A 27,449-nucleotide genomic window follows, 5' to 3' on the forward strand; every position below is an offset into this window, starting at 1 on the left:
CCCCTCAAAGTCAATAGTGTAACTATTTACAATGTGAGTCGATCTGGGGCCCTTCTTGCCCTGGTTGGTCGTCTGGTGTGAAAGCTGGTGTTGTTGAATCATTTGTTGGGCCCTCGCTGGGCTGCTGTGCAGCTGGCCTTGCTGGGTTGCCTGGTGTGTTGGGCCCTGCAGGGCTGCTGTGGATGATGGGTTCTGCATCGTCGTCGACCGTGGTGCCGGTTGCCACTGGTGTGTATGTTGGGGGATCAAAAAAGGTGGGGTCCAAGGTGGGTTAGTCAGGATAGTCCGTGAATCTGAATTTGATTTGGTCCAAGTGTTTCCGGTGAATGAGTCCATTTGAAAGTTTGACCAGAAACACCCTGCTCCCCTCTTTGGCCACGACAGTGCCGGGAAGCCACTTGGGACCTTGTCCATAATTTAATATAAATAAAGGATCATTGATTTCAATCTCGCGTGACACATTTGCGCTATCATGGTATGTACTTTATTGAAGCCGCCTGCTCTCTACCTGTTCATGTAGATCAGGGTGAACTAACGAGAGCTTTGTCTTAAGTGCTCTTTTCACGAGCAGTTCAGCAGGTGGGATCTCAGTGAGTGAGTGGGGTCTCGTGCGGTAGCTAAGCAGGACTCTGGATAGTGCGGTGCAGTGAGCCTTCAGTTACCCTCTTCAAGCCTTGCTTGATGGTTTTCACTGCTCTTTCTGCCTGACCATTGGATGCTGGTTTAAACGGGGCAGATGTGACATGTTTGATCCCGTTATGGGTCATGAATTTTTTGAACTCAGCACTGGTAAAACATGGCCCGTTGTCGCTCACCAGGACATCGGGTAAGCCGTGTGTGGCTTTCAGTAGTGGCAGCAGACGTGCTAGCTGACGTTATCTCACATTCAATCCACTTGGAGTACAACCACAAGGAACATTTTACCCAAGAGCGGGCCTGCATAATTTATGTGTACCCTAGACCACAGTTTGGAGGGCCAAGACCATAAACTTAGCGGTGCCTCCCTGGGTGCATTACTTAACTGCGAGCGTGTATGACATCTGTGAATGCAGGACTCTTAAAACCGCATCGATACCGGGCCACCACACGTGGGATCTGGCTATCACTTTCATCATTACGATGCCTGGGTGGGTACTGTGGAGGTCATTGATGAAGGTGTCTCTGCCCTTCTTGGGGACCACTACTCGATTGCCCCACAGAAGTCAGTCTGCCCGTATAGACATTTCATCTTTGCGCCGCTGGAACAGCTTTATCTCTTCCTGCATTTCCACTGGGACACGGGACCAGCTCCCGTGAAGCTTTTGACTAGCGATAATAAGGTTTCCTGGCTTGTCCAGGTTTTGATCTGTCGGGCAGTGACAGGTGATTGCTCAGTCTCAAATGCTTCCATAACCATGACTAGATCTGCGGGCTGCGCCATTTCCATCCCTGTGATGGGCAATGGCAGCCTGCTGAGAGCATCGGCGCAGTTTTCTGTGCCTGGCCTGTGGCGGATGGCGTAGTTGTATGCGGACAACGTGAGCGCCCATCTCTGGATGCGGGCCGATGTGTTGGTATTTATCCCTTTACTCTCGGAGAACAGGGATATAAGTGGCTTATGGTCAGTTTCCAATTCAAATTTTAGCCGAAACAGGTATTGATGCATTTTCTTTACCCCATAGACACACGCTAATGCTTCTTTCTCAATCATGCTGTAGGCTCTCTAAGCCTTAGACAGACTCCTGGATGCATAAGCAACCGGTTGCAGTTTCCCGAAATAGAAACATAGAAACATAGAAAATAGGTGCAGGAGTAGGCCATTCGGCCCTTCTAGCCTGCACCGCCATTCAATGAGTTCATAGCTGAACAAATCATTAGCTTGTTGCAATACACACCCGATGCCATATGACGACGCATCACATGCTAGTACCAAAGGATTACATGGATCATACAACACAAGCAATTTGTTTAAGCACAACAATTTTCTCACTTTTACAAAGGCATTTTCTTGGCTTTTGCCCCAAGCCCATTCGTCCCCTTTTCGTAGTAAAACATGCAGTGGTTCTAACAGTGTGCTGAGACCCGGTAAGAAGTTATCAAAGTAGTTCAGGAGTCCCAGAAATGACTGCAACTCCGTCACGTTCTGTGGCCTCGGTGCTTTCTCGATTGCCTCCGTCTTCGCGTTGGTGGGCCTGATGCCGTCCGCCGCAATCCTTCCCAGGAACTCCCAGGAAAACGCACTGCGAGCATTTTAACCTGAGCCCCACGCGGTTGAGTCGACTCCTCCAGGCTCTCCAGGTGCTCGACTGTGTTCCAACCTGTGACCAAGATGTCGTCCTGGAAGACCACGGTGTGCGGGACCGACTTCAGTAAACTTTCCATGTTTCTCTGGAATATCGCCGCCGCTGATTGGATTCCAAACGGGCATCTGTTATAAACAAAAAGACCTTTGTGCGTGTTGATGCAGGTGAGGGCCTTCGATGATTCCTCCAGTTCCTGCGTCATGTAGGCGGAAGTCAGATCCAGCTTCGTGAACGTCTTTCCTCCCGCCAGCGTTGCAAAGAAGTCGTCAGCTTTTGGTAGTGAGTATTGGTCCTGCAGGGAGAAATGATTGATAGTTACTTTGTTATCGCCATAGATTCTGACGGTGCTGTCTCCCTTGAGGACTGGGACGATTGGACTGGCCCACTCATTGAACTCAATCGGGGAAATGATGCCCTCTCTTTGCAGCCGGTCGAGCTCGATCTCTACCCTTTCTCTCATCATATACGGTACTGCTCTCGCCTTGTGATGGATGGGTCGCGCCTCCGGAATTAGGTGGATCTGCACTTTTGCTCCTTGGAATTTCCCGATACCTGGTTCGAACAGCGAAGGAAATTTGTTTAAGACCTGGGCACACGAAGTGTCGTCAGCGGGCGATAGCGCTCGGGACGTTGTCCCAGTTCCAGCATATCTTTCCCAGCCAGCTCCTGCCGAGCAGCGTGGGACCATCGCCCAGTACCATCCAGAGTGGTAGCATGTGCATCGCTCCATCGTAGGAGACCTTTACGGTAGCACTGCCGATTATAGGAATCAGTTCTTTCGTGTAAGTTTATAGTTTCGTGCGAACTGGAGTTAAGACTGGCCTTGAGGCCTTGTTGCACCACAACCTTTCGAAAGTCTTTTTGCCCATGATGGACTGGCTCGCACCCGTGTCCAGCTCCATTGACACCGGGAGTCCATTTAGTTCAACAGTCAGCATTACCGGGGGACAATTCGTGGTGAATGTGTGCACCCCATGTACCTCTGCCTCCTCGATCTGAGGCTCTGGTTCGTCATGATCTTCCGTAGATCTGTCCTCCTCTGCAACATGGTGGTTTGCAGGTTTAACAGGCTTTGCAGCTTGCCTGCACACTCGTTGGAGGTGTCTCATTGTTGCACAGCCCTTGCAAACGTACTCTTTGAATCGGCATGAATGGAAGCGATGATCACCCCCGCAGCACCATCAAGGTGTTAATGGCCTTGCATTCATCACCCTTGATGGTGGACTCTGAGACATCTGCGGACGTGTAGCTGCAGGTATGTGTGACCTGCCCTGTACGTTACGATTCGAAAACAACATCACTTTGTTCACAGTTCTTGTAGCTGAGAGATTTGCTTTTTATTGTCACTGGTGGCAATGAATGCCTGGGCTGTCGCTATGGCCTTGCTCAAGGTTGGGGTCTCTACAGTCAAAAGTTTGCAAAGTATGGTTTCGTGGCCAATGCCAAGTACGAAAAAGTCTCTGAGCATGTGCTCCAAATGTCCTTCAAATTCGCAATGTCCTGCAAGGCGTCTTCGCTCGGCGATATAACTCGCCACTTCCTGGCCTTCCGACCTTTTGTAGGTGTAGAACTGGTATCTCGCCATCAGAACGCTTTCCTTCGGGTTCAAATGCTCTCGGACCAGTGTGCACAAAACATCGCATGATTTCTCCGTGGGTTTCGCTGGAGTGAGCAGATTCTTCATGAGGCCTCACGTTGGTGCCCCACAGACGGTGAGGAGGATCGCCCTTCGTTTGGAAGCACTCTCTTCCCCATCTAGCTCGTTGGCCACGAAGTATTGGTCGAGTCGCTCCACAAAAGTTTCCCAATCATCTCCCTCCGAAAATTTCTCCAGGCTGCCCACTGTTCTCTGCATCTTTGGATTCACTACCTGTATCTCATCGCCAGTTGTAGTGTATGGAGAAAGAGTCAGTCTGAACACTGTGAGCTCAAAGTAAAGTGTGACCTTAGTCTTTTATTGCAGGTCTCCAGAATGCCTCTCCAACCTGTGAAGCCTCCTTAAATACCTGTGCTCCCAAAGGATTATGGGAACCCTTGGGACTCCAGTGGATGAGCCCTCTGATGGCTGTACAGAGTAAATACAAGTTTACATATGTAACACTAGGGTCTTAAAAGAAATGCTGCAGAGATAAGAACATATGAAATAGGAGCAGGAGTAGGCCATTTGGCCCCTTGAGCCTACTCCGCCATTTAATAAGATCATGGCTGATCTGATCATGGACTCAGCTCCACTTCCCTGCCCGGTCCCTGGCCTCCAATGCAAGTATAGCCTTCCTTAAATACGGAGGCCAAAACATTACGCAGTAGTGGATGCATTGGTTGTAATCTAACAAAATTCCCTGGATTCTGGAGAGGTCCCAGCGGATTGGAAAACCGCAAATGTAATGCCCCTATTTAAGAAAGGAGGGAGACAGAAAGCAGGAATCTATAGATCAGTTAGCCGAACATCTGTCATTGGGAAAATGCTGGAGTCCATTATTAAGGAAATAGTAGCAGGACATTTAGAAAATTATAATGCAGTCAAGCAGAGTCAGCATGGTTTTATAAATGTTTGACACATTTGCTGGAGTTCTTTGAGGATGTAACATAAGAACATAAGAATTAGGAACAGAAGTAGGCCATCTAGCCCCTCGAGCCTGCTCCACCATTCAAAAAGATCATGGCTGATCTGGCCGTGGACTCAGCTCCACTTATCCGCCCGCGCCCCATAACCCTTAGTTCCCTTATTGGTTAAAAATCTATCTATCTGTGATTTGAATACATTCAATGAGCTAGCCTCAACTGCTTCCTTGGGCAGAGAATTCCACAGATTCACAACCCTCTGGGAGAAGAAATTCCTTCTCAACTCGGTTTTAAATTGGCTCCCCCGTATCTTGAGGCTGTGCCCCCTAGTTCTACTCTCCTCGACCAGTGGAAACAACCTCTCTGCCTCTATCTTGTCTATCCCTTTCATTATTTTAAATGTTTCTATAAGATCTCCCCTCATCCTTCTCAACTCCAACGAGTAAAGACCCAGTCTACTCAATCTATCATCATAAGGTAACCCCCTCATCTCCGGAATCAACCTAGTGAATCGTCTCTCTACTCCCTCCAAGGCTAGTATGTTCTTCCTTAAGTAAGGTGACCAAAACTGCACGCAGTACTCCAGGTGCGGCCTCACCAATACCTTGTACAGTTGCAGCAGGACCTCCCTGCTTTTGTACTCCATCCCTCTCGCAATGAAGGCCATTCCATTCGCCTTCCTGATTACCTGCTGCACCTGCAAACTAACTTTTTGGGATTCATGCACAAGGACCCCCAGGTCCCTCTGCACCGCAGCATGTTGTCATTTCTCCCCATTCAAATAATATTCCCTTTTACTGTTTTTTTTTCCAAGGTGGATGACCTCATATTTTCCGACATTGTATTCCATCTGCCAAACCTTAGCCCATTCGCTTAACCTATCTAAATCTCTTTGCAGCCTCTCTGTGTCCTCTACACAACCCACTTTCCCACTAATCTTTGTGTCATCTGCAAATTTTGTTACACTACATTCTGTCCCCTCTTCCAGGTCATCTATGTATATTGTAAACAGTTGTGGTCCCAGCACCGATCCCTGTGGCACACCACTAACCACCGATTTCCAACCCGAAAAGGACCCATTTATCCCGACTCTCTACTTTCTGTTCGCCAGCCAATTCTCTATCCATGTTAATACATTTCCTCTGACTCCGCGTATCTTTATCTTCTGCAGTAACCTTTTGTGTGGCACCTTATCAAATGCCTTTTGGAAATCTAAATACACCACATCCATCGGTACACCTCTATCCACCATGCTCGTTATATCCTCAAAGAATTCCAGTAAATTAGTTAAACATGATTTCCCCTTCATGAATCCATGTTGCGTCTGCTTGATTGCACTATTCCTATCTAGATGTCCCGCTATTTCTTCCTTAATGATAGCTTCAAGCATTTTCCACACAACAGATGTTAAACTGACGTGCAGGGTGGATCAAGGGGAACCAGTAGATGTCATGTATTTGGATTTCCAGATGGCATTTGATAAGGTGCCACATAAACAGTTACTGCACAAGATAAGAGCTCATAGGGTTGGGAGTAATATATTAGCATGGATAGAAGATTGGGATAAATGGGTCATTTTCAGGTTGGCAAACTGTAACTAGTGGGGTGCCACAGGGATCATGCTGGGGCCTCAACTATTTACAATCTATATTAATGACTTGGATGAAGGGACTGAGTGTAATGTAGCCAAATTTGCTGATGATACACAGATAAGTGGGAAGGTAAGTTATGAGGAGGACGCAAAGAATCTGCAAAGGGATATAAACAGGCTAAGTGAGTGGGCAAAAGTTTGGCAGATGGAGTATAATGTGGGAAAATGTGAGGTTATCCACTTTGGTAGGAAAAATAAAAAAGCAATTTATTATTTAAATGGTGAGCAAAATGCTGCAGTACAGAGGGAACTCAAAAAGTTAGCATGCAGGAACAGCAAGTAATTAGGAAAGCAAATGGAATGTTGGCCTTTATTGCAAGGGGAATGGAGTAAAAAATAAGGAAGTCCTGCTACAACTGTACAGGCCGTTGGTGAGTCCACATCTGGAGTACTGAGTACAGTATTGGTCTCCCTATTTAAGTAAGGATATATTTGCATTGGAGGCAGCTTAGGGCAGGTTGACAAGGTTGATTCCTGAGATGAAGGGGTTGTCATATGAAGAAAGGTTGAGCAGGTTGGGCCTATACTCATTGGAGTTTAGAAGACTGAGATGTGATCTTACTGAAACGTATAAGATTCTGAGGGGACTTGACAGGGTAGATGCAGAGAGGATGTTTCCTCTCGTGGGGGAATCTAGAACTAGGTGGCATAGATTCCGAATAAGGGGTCGGTCGCCCATTTAAAACGGAAATGAGGAAGAATTTCTTCTTTGAGAGAGTCGTGAATCTTTCGAATTCTCTACACCAGAGAACTGTGGAGGCTGGGTCATTGAATATATTTAAGGTGGAGATAGACAGATTTTTGAAGGATAAGGGAATCAAAGGTTATGGGACAAGGGCAGAGAAGTGGAGTTGAGGCCAAGATCAGATCAGCCATGTTCTTATTGATTGGCGGAGCAGGCTCGAGGGGCCAGATGGCCTATACCTGCTCCTATTTCTTATGTTCTTATGTCCTTTTTCTGGCCAATTCTAGCACATTTGATAGCATTGTGGTTGTGGCTTTAATTTAAGGGATCAAAAGGAATATATTGTGATAGCTTCTAAGGAAAACCTGAATGCAAAAGTTTAAAGTCTGTTATTTTTCTTCTCTGTGAAGGCTAAGGAGCTGTTTTGCACTTGCTGGCAACAGTGATACTAGAATGCCTATAAAGTTATATTTGAATACTTCATTTACCGGAATTTTAAAAAAGCTTTGAAAAGCATTTGGAAATAAACCACTAATACTAATACCCTGTCAGTGCATTCATTCACTATTTTTTGGTTCAAAATTAATATCTTCTCTTTTTCACCTTTAGGATTGGTTGAAGGGACAAATTTATTCGCAACATTCTTCAGATGAAGAAGGAGCCTCACAGAAGCCTTGGCAACCTACTTTGCAGTGTTTTCAGCAGCCTTTGACGTTTAACCCTTTGCATATTTTTAAGCATATTGGCTCTGGTAATTTTAACCAGGTAAATGTACAATAACAGTACAGTCAAAGCATGCATAATTTTTATTGGTTTCTTATTAATTATTTTAACAATGTTTTTTTATATATTTGTGATTTTCTTGCTATATCTTTTTTTGCCTCAAGTCTACCTGGACTCTGGTGCCACATCTGCTCACGAACCTCTGACGTCAGCCCTTTTAGCTATCCTCAAAGGGACATGAAGTACTATCTAAACAGGATGCACCTCCCAATTTTCTTTCCACTCTGTAAAGAGATGACAGGGCTGAACTTCAGGGTCTCAAAGAGACCTGTAACTGTCCGTTTGCGGCGGCCATTCGGCGGAATCCCATGGCCGCCGCTTTGTCGTCAAATGGCCGCCCCAACCGAAATTCAGGTCGGGGATTTTTCGGCCTGGTCCCGAGTCCGCCCGATCATGATGACCACCGCAAGCGCGTCATCAGAATGCGCACCGCTGTTTTCCCTCAGCTTAAAAATGAACTGACCTAAATTCTGGTCAAAAGCTCATTGCCCCGCCGCGCGGTGCCCCCGACAGCTTTCTCCGCACTGAATGCGGCCCGGCAGCGCGGCGGCCCTTCAAGGGGAGGGCCCACTGATGCTGCCGCGATGTGTTTATTTTTGCCGGCCGACTTCCCGACAACGGGCAGCCAACGGGCAGCCTGGCACTCCTTCTTGGGTGCCAGGCCACTGGCCTGGCCGAAACCCTCCCTGTGGCCTAGTGGCCGAAGATCGAGAATGACCAGATTCTCTCCCCTTTAACGGAGGGGAGAGAGCGTGGTGACGCACGTGCGCTGTGACGTCACCACTACTCCGCCGTTGATTGACACCGCCGGAGTCCCGGTCCAACCCATATTCATCCTTCTCAGCCTGCCTTTGAGTCTATGGCCTGGCCCCAGTATGACACATTTCCTCTGGGACTTAATTTCAAAGTCCTGATAATCGCTCTTCCGACCGCATCATGGATCCATGCGATAAGTACAGAGAAAAAAATCATTGGTGCACCAGCTTTCTTGCGCAACTGAATTTCGGCCCCAACGTATCCTCCTCCCAATATCTCTCCACACAGGAAATAAATGGAGTAGGTAATCTAATTTGCATCCTTCCTACTCCACAGTCATGCCTATTGGTGCTCAGTGCTCATCAACACCATTCAACTTCCATTTTCTATTATTTGAAAGCAGAGAATTAAAGCCTATGTAAGGCAGCATCTGTGGAGAGAGAAACCGAGTTAATGTGTCAGGTTGATGACTTTTCATCAGAGTTCTGACAAAAGGCCATCGACCCAACATGTTAACTCTGTTTCTCTCTCCACAGATGCTGTCTGACATGTTGAGTATTTCCAGCATTTTCATTTTTTCTTTCAGCTTTCCAGTATTTTGCTTTTGTAAAGCCTATGTAAATTAGTATTAAACTATATTTCCTTTTCTTATACTTGATTATTTATTTGCTTTTACTGCTGACTTGTATTCAGCTGTTTTATTTTTTAAATTCATTACATTCTGTTTAGATTTTTCCAAATTAAATTTGAAAATTATTATTTACTGAATTTGCATTTTCCAATTAAGCTCCTCCTTTCCTCCCATTATCCACAGGAGTGCTTGCCAACATACAACCTCCTTCAACCAGGAGGATGGTTGGTTTGAGCTCAGGACTCCTCCTTGGCAGCCATTAATATAATTCTGTCATCAGATGAGAGGCGATGCATTTGCAGAGAGGCACACCATCTATAGTGTGCAAATTCTGCCTCTGTGTGGCATTTAGTGAGCTGGAACTAACTGAACTCATTTCCAACAGTGGCTTGGCAGCATTTGTAACTAGCAATCTGGGAATGCAAATTAATAACTATGAACTGTTTTGTACCTGTGGTATGGAGCCAAATTTGTAACAGTTTGTAACTTAGTAATTTTTTTCAATATATGAATACACTAACAAACTATCTGTGACAAGACTAGGGCACATATCTAGCATGTCACATTGATGTGAATTGGACTAGGATACGCTGAGTCCCAGCAGAGGCTGTTGACTTCAGACAGAGTTGGGCACAGGTGAAACCTCCGCTTTCCCCAAATAAGACCCAAGGCTTTGAAGAGTGCAGGGCTGAGGGTAAGGATTTCCCACATCAGGAAATTCCTCAGTGTTGGCTATGACCTAGATATTGCGTGAACATAAGAACATAGAAATAGGAGTAGGACATTTGGCCTCTCGAGACTGCTCTGCTATCCAATAAGATCATGGCTGATCTGATCTTGGCCTCAACTCCACTTTCCTGCCCGCTCCCCATAATCCTTGACTCCCCTATCATTCAAAAATCTGTCTGTCTTCACCTTAAATATAGTCAATGACCCAGCCTCAATAGCTCTCTGGAGTAGAGAATTCCAAAGATTCGCAACCCTCTGAGAGAAGAAATTCCTCTTCATCTTAGTTTTAAATGGTGACCCCTTATTCTGAAACTATGCCCCCTAGTTCTAGATTACCCCATGAGGCAAAACATCCTCTCTGCATCTACCCTGTCAAGCCCCCTCAGAATCTTATACATTTCAATAAGATCACTTCTCATTCTTCTCAACTCCAATGAGTATAGGCCCAATCTGCTCAACTTTTCTTAATAAGACAACTCCTTCATCTCAGGAATCAATCTAGTGAACCTTCTCTGAACTGCCTCCAACGCAAGTATATCCATCCTTAAATAAGGAGACCAAAACTGTACGCAGTACTCCAGGTATGGTCTCACCAAAGCACTGTACAGTTGTAACAAGACTACCCCACTTGTATACTCCATCCCCCTTGCAATAAAGGCCAACATTCCATTTGCCGTCCTAATTACTTACTGTACCTGCATGCTAACTTTTTGTGTTTCATGTACAAGGACCCCCAGATCCCTCTGTACCGCAGCATTTTGTAATCTCTCCACGTTTAAACAATAATTTGCTTTTTTATTCTTCCTACCAAAGTTGATAACCTCACATTTTCCCACTTATTGTCCATCTGCCAAATTCTTGACCACTCACTTAATCTGTCGTTATATCCTTTTGCAGATTAGAAACATAGAAACATAGAAAATAGGTGCAGGAGTAGGCCATTCGGCCCTTCTAGCCTGCACCGCCATTCAATGAGTTCATGGCTGAACATGCAACTTCAGTACCTCATTCCTGCTTTCTCACCATACCCCTTGATCCCCTTAGTAGTAAGAACTACATCTAACTCTTTATTGAATATATTTATTGAATTGGCCTCAACAACTTTCTGTGGTAGAGAATTCCACAGGTTCACCACTCTCTGGGTGAAGAGGTTCCTCCTCATCTCCATCCTAAATGGCTTACCCCTTATCCTTAGACTGTGACCCCTGGTTCTGGACTTCCCCAACATTGGGAACATTCTTCCTGCATCTAACCTGTCTAAACCCATCAGAATTTTAAACGTTTCTATGAGGTCCCCTCTCATTCTTCTGAACTCCACTGAATACAAGCCCAGTTGATCCAATCTTTCTTGATAGGTCAGTCCCGCCATCCAGGGAGTCAGTCTGGTGAACCTTCGCTGCACTCCCTCAATAGCAAGAATGTCCTTCCTCAGGTTAGGAGACCAAAACTGTACACAATACTCCAGGTGTGGCCTCACCAATGCCCTGTACAACTGTAGCAACACCTCCCTGCCCCTGTACTCAAATCCCCTCGCTATGAAACATAGAAACATAGAAACATAGAAAATAGGTGCAGGAGTAGGCCATTCGGCCCTTCTAGCCTGCACCGCCATTCAATGAGTTCATGGCTGAACATTCAACTTCAGTACCCCATTCCTGCTTTCTCGCCATACCCCTTGATCCCCCTAGCAGTAAGGACCTCATCTAACTCCTTTTTGAATATATTTAGTGAATTGGCCTCAACAACTTTCTGTGGTAGAGAATTCCACAGGTTCACCACTCTCTGGGTGAAGAAGTTCCTCCGCATCTCGGTCCTAAATGGCTTACCCCTTATCCTTAGACTGTGACCCCTGGTTCTGGACTTCCCCAACATTGGGAACATTCTTCCTGCATCTAACCTGTCTAAACCCATCAGAATTTTAAACGTTTCTATGAGGTCCCCTCTCATTCTTCTGAACTCCACTGAATACAACATGCCATTTGCTTTCTTAACCGCCTGCTGTACCTGCATGCCAACCTTCAACGACTGATGTACCATGACACCCAGGTCTCGTTGCACCTCCCCTTTTCCTAATCTGTCACCATTCAGATAATAGTCTGTCTCTCTGTTTTTACCACCAAAGTGGATAACCTCACATTTATCCACATTATACTTCATCTGCCATGCATTTGCCCACTCACCTAACTGATCCAAGTTGCTCTGCAGGCTCATAGCATCCTCCTTGCAGCTCACACTGCCACCTAACTTAGTGTCATCCGCAAATTTGGAGATACTACATTTAATCCCCTCATCTAAATCATTAATGTACAGTGTAAACAGCTGGGGCCCCAGCACAGAACCTTGCGGTACCCCACTAGTTACCGCCTGCCATTCTGAAAAGTACCCATTTACTCCTACTCTTTGCTTCCTGTCTGACAACCAGTTCTCAATCCATGTCAGCACACTACCCCCAATCCCATGTGCTTTAACTTTGCACATTAATCTCTTGTATGGGACCTTGTCGAAAGCCTTCTGAAAGTCCAAATATACCACATCAACTGGTTCTCCCTTGTCCACTCTACTGGAAACATCCTCAAAAAATTCTAGAAGATTTGTCAAGCATGATTTCCCTTTCACAAATCCATGCTGACTTGGACCTATCATCTTTCCAAATGCGCTGCTATGACATCCTTAATAATTGATTCCATCATCTTACCCACTACCGATGTCAGGCTTACCAGTCTATAATTCTCTGTTTTCTCTCTCCCTCCTTTTTTAAAAAGTGGGGTTACATTGGCTACCCTCCACTCGATAGGAACTGATCCAGAGTCAATGGAATGTTGGAAAATGACTGTCAATGCATCCGCTATTTCCAAGGCCACCTCCTTAGGTACTCTGGGATGCAGACCATCAGGCCCTGGGGATTTATCAGCCTTCAATCCCATTAATTTCCCCAACACAATTTCCCGACTAATAAGGATTTCCCTCAGTTCCTCCTTCTTACTAGACCCTCTGACCCCTCTTATATCCGGAAGGTTGTTAGTGTCCTCCTCAGTGAATACCGAACCAAAGTACTTATTCAATTGGTCCACCATTTCTTTGTTCCCCGTTATGACTTCCCCTGATTCTGACTGCAGGGGACCTACGTTTGTCTTTACTAACCTTTTTCTCTTTACATATCTATGGAAACTTTTGCAATCCGTCTTAATGTTCCCTGCAAGCTTCTTCTCGTACTCCATTTTCCCTGCCCTAATCAAACCCTTTGTCCTCCTCTGCTGAGTTCTAAATTTCTCCCAGTCTCCAGGTTCACTGCTATTTCTGGCCAATTTGTATGCCACTTCCTTGGCTTTAATATTATCCCTGATTTCCCTTGATAGCCACGGTTGATCCACCTTCCCTTTTTTATTTTTACGACAGACAGGAATGTACAATTGTTGTAGTTCATCCATGTTCTCTAAATGTCTGCCATTGCCCATCCACAGTCAACCCCTTAAGTATCATTCGCCAATCAATCCTAGCTAATTCACGCCTCATACCTTCAAAGTTACCCTTCTTTAAGTTCTGGACCATGGTCTCTGAATTAACTGTTTCATTCTCCATCCTAATGCAGAATTCCACCATATTATGGTCACTCTTCCCCAAGGGGCGTCGCACAACGGTATTGCTCATTAATCCTCTCTCATTACACAACACCCAGTCTAAGATGGCCTCCCCCCCAGTTGGTTCCTCGACATATTGGTCTAGAAAACCATCCCTTATGCACTCCAGGAAATCCTCCTCCACCGTATTGCTTACAGTTTGGTTAGCCCAATCTATGTGCATATTAAAGTCACCCATTATAACTGCTGCACCCTTATTGCATGCACCCCTAATTTCCTGTTTGATGCCCTCCCCAACATTACTACTACTGTTTGGAGGTCTGTACACAACTCCCACTAACGTTTTTTGCCCTTTGGTGTTCTGCAGTTCTACCCATATAGATTCCACATCATCCAAGCTAATGACCATTCTAACTAACTAAAGATTCTTTGTGTCCTCTTTACAACTTTCTTTCCCACCTATCTTTGTATCATCAGCAAATTTGGCTCTATTACACTCGGTCCCTTCATCCAAGCCATTAATATCGATTGTAAATAGTTGAGGCCCCAGCACTGATCCCTGTGGCACCCCACTAGTTACAGTTGGCCAACCTGAAAATGACCCATTTATCCCAACTCTCTGTTTTCTGTTAGTTAGCCAATCCTCTATCCATGCTAATATATTATCCCCAACACCGTGAGCTCTTATCTTATGCAGTAACCTTTTAAGTGGCACCTTATCGAATGCCTCCTGGAAATCCAAATACAATACATCTACTGGTTCCCTTTTATCCGCCCTGCTAGTTACATCCTCAAAGAACTCTAGCCAAAGTGTCAAACATGATTTTTCCCTTTTGTACGACCATGCTGACTCTGCTTGATTGTATTATGATTTTCTAAATGTCCTGCTACTACTTCCTTAATAAAGGTCTCCAGCATTTTCCCAATGATAGATGTTAGGCTAACTGGTTTATAGTTTCCTGCTTTCTGTCTCCCCCCTTTCTTGAATAGGGGCATTACATTTGCGGTTTTCCAATCTGCTGGGATCTCTCCAGAATCCAGGGATTTTTGGTAGATTACAACCAATGCATCTACTATCTCTGCAGCCACTTCTTTTAAAACCCTAGGGGATGCAGGCCATCAGGCCCAGGGGACTTGTCAACCTTCAGTCCCATTAGTTTGCCTAGTACTTTTTCTCTCGTGGTAGTGATTGTTTTAAGATCCCCCCTCCCTATAGCCCCTTGATTTTCTATTATTATTGGGATGCTTTTAGTGTCTTCTACCGTGAAGACCGATACAAAACATTTGTTCAAAGTCTCTGCCATTTCCCTGTTTCCATTATTAATTCCCCAGTTTCATCCTCTAAGGGACCAACGTTTACTTTCGCAACTTTAGCTCAGTTAAGAGGTGGAAGTTAAGTTCACTGGGGTTTCACTGCAAGGATCGTGACTCAAAAGACTTCTGATACGGAGTAATTTAAAGTTTTGATCAGCTCTCCTTTATAATGGGGCTTATCATCCTGGAAGCCTGCACCTTTGGAGGCACCCGTCAGCAACCCCCCCCCCCCCCCAAGCAGCCACTGGCACCACATTTCCTCTTCGCCTATTTCCCCCTCCTCCTTGACTCATAAGAAATAAGAGCAGCAGTAGGCCATACGGCCCCTCGAGCCTGCTCCGCCATTCAATAAGATCATGGCTGATCATCGACGTCAACTCCACTTTCCCGCCCTCCATATCCCTTGATTCCCTTAGAATTCAAATATCTATCTATTGCAGCCTTGAATATACTCAAAGACTCAGCATCCACAGCCCTCTGGGGCAGAGAATTCCAAAGATTCACAATCCTCATGGTGAAGAAATTCCTCCTCGTGTGTCTTAAATGGCCGACCCTTTATCCTGAGACTATGCCCCCTCGTTCTAGACACGTCATCCAGGGGAAACGTATCTAACCTGTCAACCCTCTTCAGAATTTTGTATGTTTCAATGAGATCACCTCCAATCCTTCTAAACTCCAGAGAGTATAGGCCCATTCTACACAATCTCTCCTCGTAGGACAGCCCTCTCCTCCCAGGAATCAATCTAGTAAACCTTTGTTGCACCGCCTCCAAGGCAAGTATATCCTTCTTTAGATAAGGAGATGAAAACTGTGCACAGTATTCCAGGTGTGGTCTCACCAAGGCCCTGTACAATTTCCTTACTTTTATACTCCAATCCCCTTGCAATAAAGGCCAATATGCCATTTGCCTTACTTATTGCTTGTTGTACTTGCATACTAGCTTTCTGTGTTTCTTGCATGAGGGCACTGAAATCTCTCTGAACACCAACATTTGAAAATTTCTCACCATTTAAAAAATATTCTGTTTTTCTATTCTTCCTACCAAAGTGAATAACCTCACCTTTCCCTACATTATACTCCATCTTCCACCTTACTGCCCACTCACTTAGTCTATCTATATTCCATTGCAGACACTTTGTGTTCTCCTCACAGCTTCCTGTCTCACCTAGCTTTGTATCGTTAGCAAACTTGGATAATTACACTCGGTCTCTTCATCTAGGTCATTAATATAGATTGTAAATAGCTGAGACCGCAGCACTGATCCTTGTGGCACCCCACTAGTTACAGCCTGCCAACCTAAAAAAGACCCGATTATTCCTCGTCTGCTTTCTGTCCATTAACCAATCCTCTATCCATGCTAATACATTACCTCCAATCCCATGAGCCCCTATCTTGTGTAATAACCTTTTATGTGGCACATTATCGAATGCCTTTTGGAAATGCAAATATATTACATCCACTGGTTTCCCTTTATCTACCCTGCTTGTTACATCCTCAAAAAACTCTAAGAAATTTATCAAACCCAATTTCGCTTTCATAAAACCATGTTGACTCTGCCTAATCATGTTATGATTTTCTAAGTGCCCTGATACCACTTCCTTAACAATGGATTCCAGTATTTTCCCGACGACTGATGTCAGGCTAACTGGCCTGTAGCAGATGCCCAAGATGTGCCCATACTGGTGATGTCAGAAATGGTCACTAGCACCTGCTCCTCTGCACCTACACCAACAAAGCAGGGCCGAGGATTCTCAGGACTCTATTTTTTAACATTTTGTTTTTGTGAGTGCAGATTTCTGTTGGAAGTACAATCGGGTAAATTCATTAATCCTGCACTCCCATAGAGGAGCTATGTTCAAATGGCTACAACACTGCAGCATAAATTGTTCGATTCACATTCCGTTTGAGTGTGACTCCTCTCTGGACTCATAGATCAGTTAATTTGCATGTAATCATTGCTGTTGAGCCCAACCTTTCCAGAAGGTTTTTTTTGTTTTGCTATTTTTAAAAAGTATGTCCACAAACGTCCTTGCATAAATTGCAGTGACCTTAAAAAAACCTCATAGAGACTGCCTTTTAAAGTGGGTGGGAAAATAGTATTGTGGCCTGAAAGAACAGCAACAACAAAAATTGATTTAGCTTTTTATAACTAATGACTACATTCCCAAATGAATTTTTAAATTAATTGTCATCTTATTGGAATAAAAACCTCTTCTGTGTGCATGATTGATATTTTCTGTCTCAGCCCTTGTTCAAGACCCCCTCCTTCTTATTTAGTCCATCACAGCTGGAGCTGTAATTTACTGATCATATTAACTCTGATTAATAACTAACAACACCTTATTTTCATTTATCAACAGTCAGCTATAACTGAGTGGAAATGGGATTGGTCAAAAGTGCTGCATAGTAATCTGGGACTGAGTCAATTGACCTTCAGGGCGCTGCTCGCAAACAGGTAATAGCTTCTTTTCAGAACTGACTGTCATGTTCAGTTTGTACGTTATTTTATTATACATCCTCATGTGGCGTTTCTCCAAGAAATAAATGCTTGTGTGATTTGTGCAGCAAAACTATTTCATAAATCTGATCATAAAAACATGATTCAGCAACATAATCTTTGCAAAAATGCATTTATGCTCTGTTTTTTTTGTATTTAGGTTGTCAATTCATGTTTTAATTAAGGAACTCTAGAAAAATATACGATTTCAAAATTATTTTCTTGGATACATTTCTTGCCCAGGATTTTAATTTTGCTCTCTGTTCTTTATTTTACATTAATCTAAACACACTAATTAATCTAAACATGCTTATATGTTTTGTGTTCTCTCTTTCCATTTTACTTGGAATGGGTGCTTAGTCTCTGATTTGCTCAGTTTGTAGTTTGCTGACATTTTATCATCAATATTGCATTCTTTTCTTTTCATACAATGTACAGTATATCATGGATGGTATCTAAAGGAAGATAATCATTTGATTTGCGTCTGTAGTAAAATTAATTTTACCATCTGTTTCTACTATACTCACAAAGTTCTAAAAATTCATAAGGCTTGATTTTCCCTTTTCCTGGCATTAGTACTAATCCTGGTGGAAATTTAGTAGTAATACAGCTGAGTTTCTTTTTTGAAAAGCGGCAGTGTCCTTCCCTTGATTGAGGAATGTTGCACATTGTATTTTGTATTAGGCTGTCAAAAAGATAACACAAATGATTGGGAATGTTATTGTGTTAAAGAGGAAACCTACTGAAGATTCTGTAGAGGAAATCACCATGGGAGCTATGATAGTGTTACAAATATTTTTGACTCATAAGATGGATATAAACTTAAATTCCTCAAGCAAAAAAGTCAGCTTTTTGGGACCAAAGAACATATTCATATCCAATGGAGAAAACAAAGAAACCCTGGAGGCAAAACAAAATAATCTCCTAGGTGAAGTGGTTTGGAAAAGACTCGATGAATTCCTGTGAGTTTTCATGACTTGCACAGATGGGCCCAGGAGAAACTGAAAGTAATAAATTTCACCAAAAAGATCCTTGCATCTCATAATGGATAATGCCACTTGAGAACACTGTTCCACTTGCTGACCTTTGAAAACCATTGCATAGAAAGAAGTTCTTTAAGCATAGAAAGAAAGAATGAAGGCCAAGATTCTGCAAGTTCAAGTTGCTTTGAGTTATTTGATTTACCACTTTAATAAACATCTGACATTCGATTGTAATGTTATGACCATATAAATGGGAACGGTAGCATAGTGGTTATATTACTGAACTAGTAGAGGCCTGGACTATTGATCCAGAGACTACCATGGCAAATTTGGAATTTAAATTAATTAAATAAATCTGAAATAAAAATCTAGTATCAGTAATGGTGACCATTAAACTATCGGTTTATCATAAAAACCCATCTGGTTCACTAATGTCCTTTAATGAAGGAAATCTACCACCCTTACCCAGTCTGGCCTATATGTCACTCCAGGCCAAATGTGGTTGACCCTTGACTGCCCTGTGAAATAGTGTAGCAAGCCACTCTGTTGTAACAAACTGCTACGAAAAACAATAATAACAATCATCATCATCATAGGCGGTCCCTCAAATGAGGATGACTTGCTTCCACATAAGTTCACAGATGTTTCAATGAAGGACCTGATGTTCCAGTCCTGAACTCCAATTGAGGGGGTGGAAGATGCCTGTGCATGGATTTTTTTAATGTGTGGTGACCGTTGCACATCAGCCACTACACGGGCTTGTCAGAGCTAGGCCTTTATCCAGTGGCAAGGGTTAACTAGGACGACTGGAGACCGGCTCTGCTGAATAATAACAATAAAACTAGATGGACTACCCAACATCGATCTAGGCACCGGATTCAGAAACGACAAAGACACACCCTGTCCACTCGACCCTGCAAAGTCCTCCTCACTAACATCTGAGGGCACGTGCCAAAATTGGGAGAGATGTCCCACAGACTAATCAAGTAACAGCCTAACATAGTCATACTCACGGCATCATAGCTTTCAGCCAACGTCCCAGATTGCTCCATCACCATCCCTGGATCTGTCCTGCTGGTGGGATAGGACATATCCACTACAGGTGGTATACAGTGGGGAGCGAGTGGCTCTGGATGTTCTCTACTTTGACTTTGGACCTCATGAAGTCTCATGGCATCAGGTTAAACATGGGCAGGGAAACCCCCTGCTGATTACCACCTACCGCCCTTCCTCAGCTGATAAATTAGTACTCGTCCACATTTAACACCACTTGCAAGAAGCACTGAGGGTAGCAAGGGCACAGAGTCTACTCTGGGTGTGTGACTTCAATGTGGTTGGGTAGCATCACTACTGACCGAGCTAGCCGAGTCCTGAAGGACATAGCTGCCAGACTGGGCCTGCGGCAGATGGTGAGAGAACGAACATGAAGGAAAAACATACTTGACCTCGACCTCACCAATCTACCTGTCTCAGATGCATCTGTCCATGACAGTATTGGTAGAAATGCCCACCACATCGTCCTTGTGGAGACGAAGTGTTGTGTGGCACTACCACCGTAATAAATGCGTTAGATTCAGAACAGATCTAGCAGCTCAAAACTGGGCATCCATGAGGCGCTGTGAGTCATCAGCAGCAGCAGAATTGTAAACCACCACAATATGTAACCTCATAGCCCGGCATGTCCCTCACTTTACCATTACCATCAACCAATCCTGGTTCAATGAGGCGTGTCGAAGAGCAGGCCAGGAGCAGCACCAGGTGTACTTAAAAATGAGGTGCCGACCTGGTGAAGCTACTACACAGGACTACATGCATGCTAAGCAGTGGAAGCAGCATGCGAAGCAGAGCTAAGCGATCCCACAACCAACGTATCAGATCAAAGCTCTGCAGTCTTGCCACATCCAGTCGTGAATGGTGGTGGACAGTGAATCAACTAATGGGAGGAGGAGGCTCCATGAACATCCCCATCCTCAATGATGGCAGAGCCTAACACAGAAGTGCCGAGTGAATGATCCATCTCGGCATCCTCCTGAGGTCCCCACCATCACAGAAACCAGTCTTCAGCCAATTTGAGCACACTGGACACAGCAAAGAATATAGGCCCCGACAACATCCCAGCTGTAGTGCTGAGGACTTGTGCTCCAGAACTAGCTAGGCCTCTAGCCAAGCAGTTCCAGTACAGCTACAACACTGGCATCTACCTCGACAAAGTGAAAAATTGCCCAGGTGTGTCTTGTTCACAAAAAACAGGACAAATCTAATCCAATCTATTACTGCCCCATCAGCCTACCTTCACTCATCAGCAAAGCAATGGAAGGTGTCGTCAACAGTGCTATTAAACTCACTGAGGTTGATAGAGTTATACTGAAGTTAGTAAAGTGTCACTGAAGTTAGTAAAGTGTCACTGTAGCTGATAGAGTGCTGATAAGACCGATGGTGTTGACCGAAGGTGTCGCTTCTCCTTTTGACTGTTACTAACGGCCTGAGCAGAGTGCACCCACTAAGACTGGATGCCGTTTCCATGGCAACTCAGCGGACCAATGATCATGGCCTGTGGGACCAAATGGCGGTTTCCAGTTCCTCACGTCCTGTCTGGGGCCGGAAACTAAAGAGATACTTGCTTTGGATATTTGCTGGGGAGATCAGTGGGCCACTCAAAACTATTCATATAGGCCAGGGGTTCTCAACCGGGGGTCCAGAGCTGTGGACCCCTGGTTGAGAACCTCATGTCTATGGCATTGTGATGTCTGAAGACCAGTTCATATAGTTAGTCCAAAGTATTGTTCGCCTGGTATAACTAGTTCAGCTCAGATTCTATATAATATTCTCGAGAAGAGCAGGTAACTCCGTCTAGTCGAAGGCGGGTGATTTTTTTTTAACATTTCCATAATATTTATGTTTGCTTTGTAAAATATGTCTTCTTATTCTTCGAACTGTAGAATTATTAGTTATGAATTTTTTTAACTCTGCAATGTGTTTTTAAAGTAACTGCCCGTCGACTAGCTTGCTGCTCCTTCTCACTCTCTCTCCCTCCTCTTCAACTCACTGTGCAAGCACGGGTGACCCCTGACCCCCGAAATCAGGGGTAAAACACTTCCTTGAAAAAAACGGGGGCGGTGGGGGGTGCGAAATCGCGCATGCACAGTTCAGTGCTGCACCGTCCATTGAAGAGAAAGTCAATCTGGATCGACTACTAGGTTACATACTGCCCGCTGCAGACCGCTGGCATACCCCCTACATAACGCCGAAAAAAAATCGACCAATTTTGTCCTCTTTGGTCTCGGCGGTATGCCGCCGATTTGAAATGCCGCATCGCAGGCATACCACCGAGAAATGGGCGGGCCTTATGCATTGACCAATTTCCGGCGCATAAACTTAGACATTACTTTATCTGACATTAGCAGACAAGCGCTTAATTTGTTTCTGTAATATACTATTTTAGCAGAGATATTTACCCTTTTAAAATAAGCGGGTTAACACCTGTATTAAAATGATGGATAGAGGAATTTGATATGAGTGTGTTAAATATTTGTATACAGGTACAACCTTCCAAATCCGGCAACTTCGGGACCGAGGCCGAGCCGGTTTTCATGTTTTTCCGGACTTTGGAACGTGTTTCTGATGTCCAAAGTCCGGAAACACCCGAGCCCAGGTTCGGGTATTTCCAGATTTCGGAACGCCAGAAGCACGTCCCGAGTCCGGAAATGCCTGGGCCCAGGTTGCAATATTTCTGGTTTTTGGATGTTATCTTGTAGTTCTTCTCCTCGCAGGCCTTGTAGTCCTCACTTCTTTGCAACACATGGTAAGCCCCCCTCTCTTGTTTTTGCAACGCAGTACCCTGTAACTGTACTTAATGTGAGCTTCCCAGCCTGTATCTTTTGCTACCATCTTCAAATTTGAAAAGGAATGTACAGTACTCAAAGCATGAAATATAATAAAGGTTTTCATTTGTAAAACTAATTTATGAAATATAAAAGAGTAAATAAAGGCTTTTATTTGCTAAACAGAGTAAAAATAAACAGGTACAGTTACAATTGGCTGGAGGTTGTGCTTGAGGTAGAGGGCTCAGCTATGATGTCTAGGATAATGGACCAGCAATAGGATCATCAAATGTGGAAATTACTAGTGTAGTTGTACGCTGTAGGTCTTGGACCTTCTGTTACAACATCTTTTGAAAGATATTTAATATTATTGTTTGTTTAAATAATTTGGGCTTTTCTTTCACTAATCTTTCTCGAATTCTGTAGATCTGCAGTATTTCTTCTTCACTTATGAAGCTTTGTTGCTCTAAGGCATGAATTAATTCTTGACAAAGATTGATTGCTTTGTCAATCGGAACTTTTTCGATTTGATCACAGGAATCATCATCATCATCTTCACTGCTTTCATCCTTTTCTGCTGGATGCAAAACACTCTGCATGATTTCTTCATCTGTCACTGCATGCACAATGGGAGCATCGTTGTATATGTCCATGACCTCTACGACATCGTCCCCATTCAATTCCTGCACAGCTTTGCACGTCAGCCCTCATGCATAATCTAAAAGTTGAGCAATCATTGCTTTCTCCCTGGACACGCCTTGAAAGTCCTGAGGAACATCATCAGCTAACATAATTGATGGCCAGATGTTTTGCCAAGCATTGACCAAGTGGTCTGCAGTTACCGAGTTCAAAGCATCCGCAGCTGCCCATATGGTGTCCTTGATAGGGAAAGCTTTTGAGAATGCTTTTATTCCCATGCCTGTGTTCACAGCATTAAGCAAACACCTCATAAACTCGTTTTTGTACAGACACTTCATCGATCTCAAAATTCCTTGGTCCATTGGCTGTATCAACAATGTAACATTTGGACGTAAGTAGATTCCATGGACATTATCCTTTACCAAAAGCTCAGCATCGGGATGTGCTGAGCAATTGTCTAGCAGCAAGTATATTTTGTAGTTTTCCTCAAGGCCAGCTTCCGTGCAATGAGTACGTGCCTGAAGGACAAACTGCTTCTCAAACCAGTTCAGAAAGATTACCCTGGTTACCCATGCTTTCTTATTGGCATAATAATTCACTGACAATACTCTCAAACCCTTGAAACATCTTGGACACTGGCTTCTCCCAATGACCATAAGCTTACACTTATGTATCCCAGCCGCATTTGCAGCAGCAAGCACAGTCAACCTATCCTTGGCACCTTTTACACATGCTAGCTGTGCTTCTTCTGCTGGTGTTAATGTCTTTCGCAAAACAGTGCTGTCTCGTCAGCATTGTATATTTGCTCAGGTGAAAGGTTTTCATCAGCAATTAGTTTGATGAACTCATCAGTATAATTTTCAGCTGTCTCATGATCTGCTGAGGCTTTCTCACCACATACTTTCAGTTGCCTGTTGCCATGACGCCTTTTAAATTTGGCTGGCCACCAGAAGAGTAGTCGAATGGAGTTTCAATCCCCAGTTGTGCATAGAATATTTTAGCTTGTTGCATCACCACTGGGCCAGACAAACGAACCTTTTCACTTCGCCTCTGTCGCCATCATTCTATCACTGCTCGATCCAAATCATCACACTTCGGCTTATGCATACTTTTTCTCTTACTCATTTCCTTATGAACATCACTTTCCGCATAAAACTTCATGAGCTGTTCTTTCTGTTTTCTGATATCATAGATGGTGGACAGTCCAACACCATACTCTTCACTCAATCTTCTCATTGAAGCACCTCTATCTAATCTCTGGAGTAACTTTACTTTCTTGGCAATTGAAAATGAACTATGCTTCCTCTTTCCTTTATCTGAACCCATTGGGGTATCTGTTAGCCTTTTTGATATGTTTGCAATAACACAACACAAACTCCCAATCTTTCCCTGTGCAGATCTTTAAATCCGGAAAAACACCACAGTGATGGAGTCAGGTTGGGCGGGGTCTGATCATGGGATGTAGGTGGGTCAGCTGGGGTAGCCCTATGATGTTTAATGTCACTATTTTTTTTTAAATGCTGAATTAAAAGTGCATGTACAGTACAGGTGCAGGTAGTATTTTTTATTACAGGTACAGGTGTGCAAACTTAAAGTCGCAATCTGGTCGGGTCAGCTCGGGTGGGGTCGGGTCAGCTCCGCTCGGAGTCATAGGGCCTCGCGATCCGATTGCGCGGTTGCTGCTTTAGGGAGCTGTAGTGTGCTGTTCAGAGTTTGATTCTGGCTGGGGACTTGCGTGCATGAGGGACCCTGCACGCGGGAGCTTGATTGGTTCTGGCCAAAAGGACTTGTGTGCTGTGCAGATTTGATTCTGGCCAAAGGGACTTGTGTGCTGTGCAGATTTGATTCTGGCCAAAGGGACTTGTGTGCTGTGCAGAGCTGATTCTGGCCGAAGGGACTTGTGTGCCGTGCAGAGTTTGATTCTGGCCGAAGGGACTTGTGTGCTGTGCAGAGCTGATTCTGGCCGAAGGGACTTGTGTGCTGTGCAGAGCTGATTCTGGCCGAAGGGACTTGTGTGCTGTGCAGAGCTGATTCTGGCCAAAGGGACTTGTGTGCCATGCAGAGTTTGATTCTGGCCGAAGGGACTTGTGTGCTGTGCAGAGCTGATTCTGGCCAAAGGGACTTGTGTGCCATGCAGAGTTTGATTCTGGCCGAAGGGACTTGTGTGCTGTGCAGAGCTGATTCTGGCCGAAGGGACTTGTGTGCTGTGCAGAGCTGATTCTGGCCAAAGGGACTTGTGTGCCATGCAGAGTTTGATTCTGGCCGAAGGGACTTGTGTGCTGTGCAGAGTTTGATTCTGGCCGAAGGGACTTGTGTGCTGTGCAGAGCTGATTCTGGCCGAAGGGACTTGTGTGCCATGCAGAGTTTGATTCTGGCCGAAGGGACTTGTGTGCTGTGCAGAGCTGATTCTGGCCAAAGGGACTTGTGTGCCATGCAGAGTTTGATTCTGGCCGAAGGGACTTGTGTGCTGTGCAGAGTTGATTCGGGCCGGGGACATGTGCGCGTGAGGGGACTTGCGTGCGGGAGCTTGGTTGGTTCTCGCCAAAGGGACTTATATGCTGTGCAGAGTTGATTCTGGCTGAAGAGACTTGTGTGCTGTGCAGAGTTGATTCTGGCTGAAGGGACTTGTGTGCTGTGCAGAGTTGGTTCTGGCTGAAGGGACTTGTGTGCTGTGCAGAGTTGATTTTGGCCGAAGGGACTTGTGTGCTGTGCAGAGTTGCTACGGAACAGGAGCAGCGGTGCGGTGACTGTGAAGACCTGGCTTGGAACAGGTAGAATTGGCGTTTTTATTCTTGCAATTTTTGTCACTGTACGGTCGTTGGATTTCATTGTTTGGGCTCGGCTGGCGGCGATAACGGTTTGGCAGGGTGTCCGGATTCCAGAACATTTTGCGGGTTCTGGACGAGCCTGCCACGGATCATCTGGATTCCGGAACATTCTGGATTCCGGAACTCCGGATTTTGGACACTGCACCTGTACTAATATTGCCTGAAGTAATTTCTAGGCTGTGGTCTAAGCCCTATCTTCTAATACAGACATAATGATTAATTGAATGAACCTGTGGCTTAGCCTTAATAAGACTGGTGAAACACAGTTTAATTAATGCTAAGTTTTAGTACGGAATGACATGCTAAATTACTTTGTCACTACTAATAAAGTTACCCCAATTAATAATGGTTATTAACCATTTATTGACTCCATGGTGTTATTTATTGGCAGCAAACAGTGGTAAGCAGAATTATTTGCAGTTTAAAATCTGCATATGCCTAACTATATCATAAAAAGAAAATTGCATTCAACCAATATATCAAAAGGAAATTGAGCCCTTAATGCTTTGCAACGAAAAGAACTAATATCTTAGTTTTTTATGAATTTATTTTAAACTAAGGAGTTACCGATTCCAATTGACACTAATTAGCAGCATTTATCTTAAAAATAAAAAATAAATTGCACAACTAAAATGAGTGATAATGCATGAGTGCACAGAAACTGGTAAATAAAGATCCTCATATTGCTCAGGGTTGAGAAATACAGCTTATGGTAAATTCATTCATTCTTTTTAACAGCACAATGGAAATGCAAAGCCGAGGCAGAGAGGACCAAAATTTTTTAGATATAAATTCAGATCAAAATATTCCCTCACTTTTCAGTCACTGTGTCGGAAGAATAATAATGAGTTTTTTCAATGTCAAGTGTCTGTGCCCGCTGTCTGTCATTGGTCACATCTTAACTCGAGTAGAAAAGCAAACACAGACAGAGAGGGATTTTATTTTGAATCCTCTCATCTGAAAAATATACGGTTTGATGAAAATATAAATAAAAATCTAAGTTTTTGAAACCGGACAAAATTGGTTATTGGGGATGTGGTATTGGTTGAAAAAAAGGAACTCTTCACTTAACTAAAACACAATTGTGTCATTTTAAAAAAATCTTCTTTTTGAATGGGGTCATTTTACCAAAAGCAGGGGAGAAATTGGGCTCTGTGATGCCCGTTTTTTAGGCGCTAATCAGCCTCCTAAAATCGAAAAGCGCCGGATGCCATCTTGAAAGAAAGAAACAGTTACATTTATATAGCGTATTTCACAACCACCGGACAGCTCAAAGCACTTTACACTTTAAAAAGTACTTAATTGACTGTAGTCACTGTTGTAATGTGGGAAATGCAGCAGACAATTTGCGCACAGCAAATTCCCACAAACAGCAATGTGGTAATGACCAAATAATCTTTTTTTTTGTTATGTTGATTGAGGGATAAATATTGGGCAAGATATCAGGGGGTAACTCCCCTGCTCTTCTTCAAAATAGTGTCATGGGATCTTTATACCTGGACTGACATATGAGGAGAGACTGGATCAACTGGGTCTTTATACACTGGAGTTTAGAAGGATGAGAGGGGATATCATAGAAACACGTAAGATTCTGACAGGAGTGGGCAGGTTAGATGTGGGAAGAATGTTCCCAATGTTGGGGAAGTCCAGAACCAGGCGACACAGTCTTAGGATAAGGGATAGGCCATTTAGGACTGAGATGAGGAGAAA

General features: G+C 44.2%; 1 protein-coding gene across 1 annotated transcript in view; it reads left to right on the plus strand.

Moving 5' to 3' along the window:
* kiaa0825 (KIAA0825 ortholog) overlaps positions 1 to 27,449 on the plus strand; it is a 769,133-nt gene that overhangs the window by 351,750 nt on the left and 389,934 nt on the right. The window contains exons 18-19 of the mRNA XM_070884909.1: positions 7,790 to 7,945; positions 17,332 to 17,426. Coding sequence (XP_070741010.1) covers positions 7,790 to 7,945; positions 17,332 to 17,426 — 251 coding nt within the window. The remainder of the gene's footprint in view (positions 1 to 7,789; positions 7,946 to 17,331; positions 17,427 to 27,449) is intronic.

The sequence above is a fragment of the Pristiophorus japonicus genome, chromosome 1, assembly GCF_044704955.1.
Source record: "Pristiophorus japonicus isolate sPriJap1 chromosome 1, sPriJap1.hap1, whole genome shotgun sequence".
NCBI classification, from domain to species: Eukaryota; Metazoa; Chordata; class Chondrichthyes; family Pristiophoridae; genus Pristiophorus; species Pristiophorus japonicus.